The sequence below is a fragment of the Alligator sinensis genome, unplaced genomic scaffold, assembly GCF_000455745.1.
Source record: "Alligator sinensis unplaced genomic scaffold, ASM45574v1 scaffold658_1, whole genome shotgun sequence".
NCBI lineage: Eukaryota > Metazoa > Chordata > Crocodylia > Alligatoridae > Alligator > Alligator sinensis.
Genome location: NW_005842109.1, coordinates 222,830 through 231,257, shown reverse-complemented (window position 1 = coordinate 231,257; position 8,428 = coordinate 222,830). Strand labels below are relative to the sequence as shown.

At 43.7% G+C, this 8,428-nt stretch overlaps 1 protein-coding gene across 1 annotated transcript in view; it reads left to right on the top strand.

The window, feature by feature from the left end:
- Positions 1-3,166, top strand: part of CGA (glycoprotein hormones, alpha polypeptide) — a 20,512-nt gene extending 17,346 nt beyond the window's left edge. Inside the window, exons 3-4 of the mRNA XM_006024548.2 lie at positions 1,276-1,460; positions 2,869-3,166. Of these exons, the coding sequence (XP_006024610.1) occupies positions 1,276-1,460; positions 2,869-2,946 (263 nt within the window). The 3' untranslated portion in view covers positions 2,947-3,166. The remainder of the gene's footprint in view (positions 1-1,275; positions 1,461-2,868) is intronic.
- The last annotated feature ends 5,262 nt before the right edge of the window (positions 3,167-8,428 follow it).

Sequence of the window (8,428 nt, the reverse complement as noted above, 5' to 3'; positions counted from 1 at the left end):
AGGGAAAGATGAGCTTTGCTACATGGAAGCCAAACTGTGCATAAGTGCAAAGAATTGCTATTATGCAGCTACATGAATGCTAATTAGGCATGTAATGATGCAACAGGGTTTAGCCCTTGTAAATAAAGGGCATGTCTAAGAAATACTGCAAATTGTATGTTTATGTTATTTAGTTATTAAAAGTGACTAACAAGTATAAGGGCAACCACTGTACTATTCACACATAATAGAATCCGAATCCTACTCAGATCTAGGATTTTGAAAAGGGGGGTGCAGATAATGTGGTGTATCACCACATAACTCAACACATTTTCTCTAGTGAAAGAGCTACTACAAGCTTTACTAATATGCTCAGGGTCTAGCACTATATTATTCTATTTATGATAAAATCAAAAACAAATATAACTTTACTGGAATGTGCATTAATTAGCTAGATTATATGTACAATTTAAGAAAACACAAAAAAACTGGCATAAAATAGTCAAAAGCTATTCTTTCATTGGCCTTGTAGTTATTACTGTTAAATGTACATCCCTCATTCAGATTCACAAAACAAAACCTAGACTTCTTGAGCTTTTTTGACAGTCTCTCCTATACTTCTCTCAGTCATTTTATTAACTCATTTTAATATTAACTCATTAACCTGAGTTAATATTATCACACCTGAGTTAAGGCTTTAGCTAGAGCTAAAAACTGTCTGCAGCATTGTGAAATAGAAGCAAGACATTACCAGAAATGGCTAACAAACAAAAGTGCAGAAAAAAGGATTAGTTTGCAAAGGGGAGCATCAAGACCATTACAAAGGAGAGAGGGTCATTAACACCTGTGGAGTAAAGAAAGATTAGCAGGGATCAAGTAGACGAAAATGAGGCGTGAAGTCAATTGATTGTATCAGAACTGCTTGAATAGAAATGCTGCTGCCTTTCCCAGGCAGTTTGTTTTAAAGTTTGGGTGAAGCTGAGGGAAGGCATCACTCCAGGGGAATAGTGGAAAGGAAGTAGGAAGACTGTAGGCTCAATTTGCGTGGGCTAAATGTTTGTCTTACCAATAAAGATACCATTGGAGTCTTTCAAGCGGTGAATAGTCTAGAGAATTTGTTTCCGTTCTTTTTAGCTTATAACTGGGAATGACAGGCAATACAACCCACATAATATTTTTTTTCTTGTTAATGTAAATAAAAGTGCAGCATTTAATCAGCTGTGGCACGTAGAGAAACATTACAGTGGCTTTTTAATAAGCTTTATGTAGCTTTGGTTACTTATGTCTTTACAACAGGCTGTCCAGAATGCAAGCTAGGAGAAAACAGGTTCTTCTCAAAGCCCGGAGCTCCCATTTACCAGTGCACGGGATGTTGTTTCTCAAGGGCTTATCCTACTCCCATGAGATCAAAGAAGACCATGCTGGTTCCAAAGAACATTACATCGGAGGCAACATGCTGTGTAGCAAAAGCCTTTACAAAGGTGAGAATGTGAATGAGATCTGTTTAAGCTTGTTTCAGGATGCGCCATTAAACTAAAACCTAAGTCAGTGACTAGAAGAGAATGTTTTCTTGCTGTAGGGCATGTAACCACCATTTGATGACTAAATCCCAGAAATTTATGTTCTTAGTACCTAGTTTTTAGTCTAAGAATAATTTTTTTAAAAGGATAGGGTTTGAGAGCCTGTTCTTTAGCTGATGTTAGTAAATGGGTATAGTACCACTGACTTCAAGAGTATGTTTTGGCAATTCTCCTTGAAATGCAATCTCTCCTTAAATATCACACAGTGTGTGTTTGGCATCTAATTACCGTGATTTTCCTCGCTTCTTCCTGCACAGGCAGGAATCCTTCTTCAAGTGAGACTGGACAGGACTAGACATAATATAGTAAGGACCGGAAAAAAATAACAATACAGTATGTCCAGTGAAGCTTGTTTTATTTCTACCTCTGTTCACTTGTAACCTGCTGCCACGTATACAGGCTTCAATCCACTCAGTCTGTGGTGACTGATCAGTGAATATATAGTGTAACTCCACATCTACTGTGCACAGCATAGCTGATTTCAAGTGGGCAAGTTTGAGGTGCAGGTGTTGGCTTCGGTCTATGGCAACACATTCAATAACTACAGACCCTCTTGCAGGGATGCACGAGAGTCATAGTTTTGATCCAGGTTAAGGGGCAGGAGGAGAGCTATGGAAGAGCCAAAGAACTCTGTGCACTGCCTGTCTGTCTCTCCCAATAGGTCTCTGCACAAAGGACATTCTCCTCCATGTGACTTCTTTGTGACACCGCTGAGAAATACTAGTGTTAGATTTGTCTAGGCCTATGTTAGGAGACAGCAGGGCATATCTGCTGAGCCATGGACTTTAGTTTCCTGTTGCTTGTTTCAGTGAGATTTAATTTAATTTAGTGGGATTTCTTCTGCTTTACTCTTGTGCACATATGTGGGAAATCAGTTTTCTGGGTTACTATATGAAAAATGCATGGAGCTATCCAGGTTATGGTTTCCCTCACTTAGCTAATATACTCTGGGCAAGATTAAAAAAAAAAAAAGGCCAATAATTTAAAATGTCTTCTTTTTGCGCATGTACCTAGAGATACCTGAGAGAGGCCTGATTTTTTTCAATACTTTCTGAAAATCAGACCATTTAATACATCTCAGGTTAGGCACAGGAGAGTTGGGTACTCAAAGTCTGTAGTCCATTGTCAATAATCTTGCCTTTGTGGCCCTGCTTTGTGGAAAGCGAATATTATTCAATGAAGGGTTCAGGTGCCAATTTGGTATCTCTCACTATAAGATTGAGGATGTAAAGGTTACAAAAACACATTGCATAAATAATTTTGTTTAATCAATGCAGTTAACTGTAATTTTGTGCATTTTTTTTAAAAGATTACCCTTAAGGACAACGTGAAGATAGAGAACCATACAGAGTGTCACTGCAGCACCTGCTACTACCATAAATCTTAATACCTGTCCTATTGCTACTGACCAGGAATGACAGCGAAGGGAGTTTTGTTCTTTTTTGTCTTTGATAGCATTGTTGTGTAAAATCTGTGTTTTTCTGATGAAGGCACTTATTGCGCCATGAAACAAGATGCATGGCTGTATTCTTTTCTTTTTACGTCATCATGCATTTAACCAAGTGTAATGATATCCATTAGGAATGAAAATATAGCATCTGCATGACAACAGAAGTCTTGATCTATTTTTTAAATAAAGTGTGAATTTAAATATGATGATTTAGTAATTTTAAACAAAAGTTTTTGCAGAGATTAATTTCTAAGATTGTTGCAGGGAGGGGGTCCAACACATTCCATTGCTTTTGCTTTGCTATGTTAGGACAGAATATAGTTAGTTCTCATATTTCTCCCTTTTTCTGTCGCAGAATCTGTTGTGGGCATCAGTTCATAACTATTTGCATAGTACTTTATTACTCTGAGTCACCCATTACTCCTGTTTGAACTAGTTCTTTTCACATGTGTTTTCTTGGTTGCAAGATAAGATGCTCCTAAATTAAAAGTCAACTATACTTTTGAGGAAATGGACCCTTCAGGGAAGGAATGATGCAGGCAGACTGGCTACAGAAAGGGGTGTCAGAATTTCCTGTGCAACATGGAAGGGGCTCTATCAAAGCCCCAAATGCCATGGATCAGTCTCAAATGTGCATTTAGGACAGGAGTAGGGATTGGTCAAAGCAGATCACACACAGTTCATAGGACAGGGGTGGGCAATTATTTCAGGCGGAGGGCCACTTACCTAGTTTTGGGGAGATGTCAAGGGCCGCATGGGTAGCCCCACCCCTTGACAGTTGCCCCATCCCTAGTTGCCATATTGGAACTGGAAGTCCTGCCCCCAACCCCTGACCTTCGCCACCAGAAATCCCTCCCCTTGCTCTGGTAGTACTCCTTTTGGGAGGAAGGGTGCTGCAATCTTGAAACCAAAAAAAAATCTATAACTTATTTTAATGTTATTTAAAAATATTTTTGTACTGATTTATGCATTTATGAAGTGCATCTAGAGGTGACTACACAATAGCTCAAAATACAGTCCAACTGTATACTGTGTGTGGGCAGTAAGGGGGGGGGTACGTGGCAGGGTGTGGTTGGGGAGTGTGTGTGTGTGCATGGTGGGTGTGGGGTATGTATTTGGGGTGGGGGCTGTGGGAGGGGTGCAGGCAGACCCCACGCCAAGGCTCTGCACTCCTGCTGCCCCACCCTGGGTCCCTGCCAGTCCCAAGGCAGCTACTTGGGCTCTGTGACCCCCCGCCACTGCCGTTTCCCTGCATTCCCTCCTGCACGCTTCCCTGCTACTCCCCGCAACCCCCCAAAGATTGCCGTGACACTTCCTGCAGTCCCTGCTGCTCCCTGCAGTCCCCACACTGCTGCACCACTCCCTGCAGCTTTCTGTAGCCCCCACCACTTACCTTGGCTGCCACCACTGCCACCACTTCCCACGTTGTTCCCCATGACCCCTGCTGCTTTGCTCCTTGTGGCCCCTGCTCCTTAGGCCCCAAGGGGCTTGGCTGTGCTTCCACCTGCCTGGCTTCAGCCTTTTCTGTCTGAGACTCTTCAGACCCTCAGCTTCCTAGGTCTCAGCCCTGGTATCACCTCCTTGGGCTCTTGGCCTCTGGACCTGGTCTCTTGCAACAGCCCCTAGGGATCCTGACCCTGACTAGGTGGCTGTATGCTGAGTGCCTCTTAGGTGTCCCTGTGACCTCCATAGTGCCCCCTGATGCTCCAGTCTTAAACATAACAGAAATAAAAGCAAATGGCTTCCCACAAAAGCTCTCCCCCACTTTGGATCAACACCCCACTGCAAAGCTATACTTCCTCCTTCGCACTCGCACTCTCACTCATTGGATGTCCATGGACTTGTTTCCTGGGATCTCCTCTCCCTGTAGCATGCAGGACCAGACTGCCCTTTATGGTTCAGGCCCTGGGATTATATGCCTCAAAGCCCCACCCTTTCCTGTCATGGGCTCCCCATCCACACACAGGAGTTTCCCCTTTGCTTAAGGGCCAGTCTGTGCTACTCTGTTGCAGTCCTGAACAGCCAGCTTAGCCTGCTGCACTCTCTTAAAGTATCAGGAGCCCTTGGCTCCCTGTTACACCATGGACAGGGAACTATCAAAATTGAGAAGTCAGGCAGCCCATTTCACAGGCAGATTGTAGGGCTGGCGGCCATTTTTGTGGGTTTATCATGACAGGGCCCTCTGACACCTTTGATTGGCTGAGGGGCCCCTCACTGCTGATTGGTTGAAGTGCTGTCTGTCATGCAGCCCACCCCTCTTCACTGATTGGCTGAGAGGGTATGCAGCCCCACACCTCATCACTGATTGGCAGAGGGATGCATGATAGGCAGCCTCTCAGCCAATCAGTGGCAACAGGTAGGGGCAGCCATCATCTTGGCAGCTCTACTCCATACCAGTGGGCCTCCCTGCTGCTGGCTGTGAGGCCAGGCCATAGTGGCCATAAGGACCACTGGCCCCCACTGGGGAGCCAGAATTTTATTTTCAGTAAGTTTTTTTTTTCAAGGATTTTGCAGAGGTTGCTGGATTTTGTGGACAATGCCTGATTTTGCGATTTCTGTGAAAGCCATAAAATAGTGAATTGAGTAGGTCCCTAACTATGGAATACATCAGTTGTCCCTCTGCTGTGTGGCCTGTCCTCAGGTTGTGGGCCAAATAAAGTTTACCCCTCCCAAACCCCACACAGCCCAAATGCTTGAAGTGATGCCTACTCTGACACCTTAATACCATATAAAGGAGCAAAATGGTACTCTCAAGGCCCCATATGCAACTGGGAAAGGAGCATTGCAATGATGCAGGCACTATGGAGATGTCTGTAAGGTGCCCCTCCTAGAAACCCTCTGCAAGCCCTTCCTTAGAGGGAGTGCCAGGGTGGGGCTGGGAGAGCTGGAGAGCTGTGTGGGGAGGCAGAGACTGAACCAGTGCTGTGTTGGGCAGTGCAGCTCCAGGAGACTACAGTAATTTAGACAAGCCCCCAGCCTAAATTATAGTAGGACTCTGAAGTTACCTCAGTTGGAAGGGCCAAAAGTATTCTATGCTGTCTCTCTAAGAACTTCACTCTGGTGCATTATGTGGGGCAAAGTGACTTTCTTCACTAGTGAAGGGGGAGGAATCAGCTCTGATCCTGAGAGTATTATTGCTCAAAGTCTTGTCTGGAATATAGACTAGGAACTTGGTGTCCCTTCCCAGATGCCCCTTATACAATGGGACTATATTTCAAGACACTGGGCTAGTTATCCTATTATTATTATTATTATTATTATACGCTACATTTGAGAATGGATGAGGAGCTGTGAGTGGAAGAAACATCTGGAAAATGTATGTTGTGTGACTTAGCAAAATGGTAGCTAAGCCTACATTGAAAAACTTTCAACAGATTGAATAATCTTTCTTGCATAAAAATATTGTTGAAGACCAACATCATCTAAAAATACAGTAAACTATCTGACACATATATATTTAAAATTAATATAGAATTAAACAAAGAACTGTGCATGTTTCATGGCATAGTTTATAAACATTTTCCTTCCAGAAAGTAATTTTGCAACTAAAGAAAGAAAAATAGTTGACACACTTAAACTTACATACTGCTTTACGTGTTCAGAAAATAAATTAGAAAGTCCAGAAGCCTACTCTTTCAGTCTGAAACAAGCAAGCTCCTTAAAACCAGAAGCTTATATACTAGCTGGGCAAATAAGCTGAATGTGAGGCAGTTGATTTTATATGGGTCTTTTGACTGAGACCTTAAAAACAGAGGTCATATCTACTTTGTATAAACACTACAGTTTCCATGGTAACTTTTGCCCTGGGTTACTTATATTTCTTCTCTTTCTCCCATTGTGTTTGTTGTGCTAGATCTAGTTGGCTTACTATCTGGTACTACAGAACTACAAGAGACACCTATGACTTATGTGCAGTTCTTAACATGAAGCTCTTAACATTAACCTCCACAACCAGAAAGGCCACATTTCAGAAATACTGTATTGATGACAATCATGTGGAAATAGAGGCTATGTTAGCCACTGACAAGCCAACACTGCATTGGCTTAAGGACCTTGAGGAAAATCTGGGTCAGGATAGAGAACGGAGGTGAACTGGACTCTATTGACATGCCCTAGTGAAGACCTACAGAGCTACTCACTGGGTGTATGCTGTATACACAAATGTGGTTCCATCACCCATAAGCTGCCTTATTGAGAACCAAACCATCCTTATATTTTTGTTTAGCCCATATAAGCTTTTCAGAACTGTCACAGGGAGATGTCAAGGAAAGTTGAAGGTAGATCTTCTATTGAAAGGAAAAGGTCTTATTAGGGGCAATTAAGTAGGGCAAGATGGGGAGTATGGATTGCATTTTGTCCCCCTCTCATACAAGGTATCCCAGTTGGGAGGGTTCTTTGGCCCAAATGGGCTGCATTTATATTCAGTGATATGCTATTCTATGTAGGTTCACAGGCTTTGTAAGTTCCTTCATGGCTGACTCTCAATGAGATGAGAAACTATCTACCATGGGGAGAAGATAGGCAGATAGGTATGTAGCTGCTTCTGAAAAGATTCATCCTTTCAAAATACAGCCAAAGTATGTATTAGGGTGGAAAGGGAGCAGAGGAAGTTCAGTCTGAGGGCTTTTCAGCCCTCCTTGCGGGGTGGGGAGGGGGGGGGGCATGTATTGCAGCCCCCTGAGGTGGCAGGGGGCTCCATTTCACCCACCCCACCTTTCATCACCACCTGGGGAGCCCCAAGAATGAGCTCCCTCTGCTGCCTTTCCTTCCTCCTATTCTGAAAACAGCATGTGCTGGCAGAGTCTGGACAATACTATGGGAACCTGGCTGCAGGCTACCAGCTGCAGCAAGATTCCTCTCTCTCTTGGAACCAACAGTGAACTTCTGTTTGGTCCGGGGTAATGCTGTAAATCAGAATGCTTTGCAAAATCATTCTGAGTTACAGCTGGGAGCTGCACTTCTGTCTGCACCTAAGGGCTAGGTACAGACAGTCAAAAAGTCTGAGGCTGAATCAATGTAATCTTTGCAGGTTAGTCTAAACTGTACAGATTAAATTGAAACAGAAGTGAACAGACATTTACCTTTGATACAAGAAATGCAGCCACATACCTGCAGTGGCTCAGGCTAAAAGCTGGAGGGCATTAGAGCACAGCTCTCTGGCTGTGTGTTCACTTCTTCCTGCTGCCCCCAAGGTCTCTGGGATTTACAGTCTAGAATTATAGCAGTAGGTCTCTGCAGGATTGCTCATCACTTCCTCTTCCTGGTTTCAGGTACCTCTGGGATTTGTAATCCACAGTTGCAGCCAGCAGTAAGTTTGAGCAGGGGAATGGGTGTTTAACAGCATTCCCTGGCCCCAGCCCCCAGCCGGGGTTTGCCTAGGGGTGGAGTAGTCCCCTTGTAGACTGGGCTGCATCCCCAG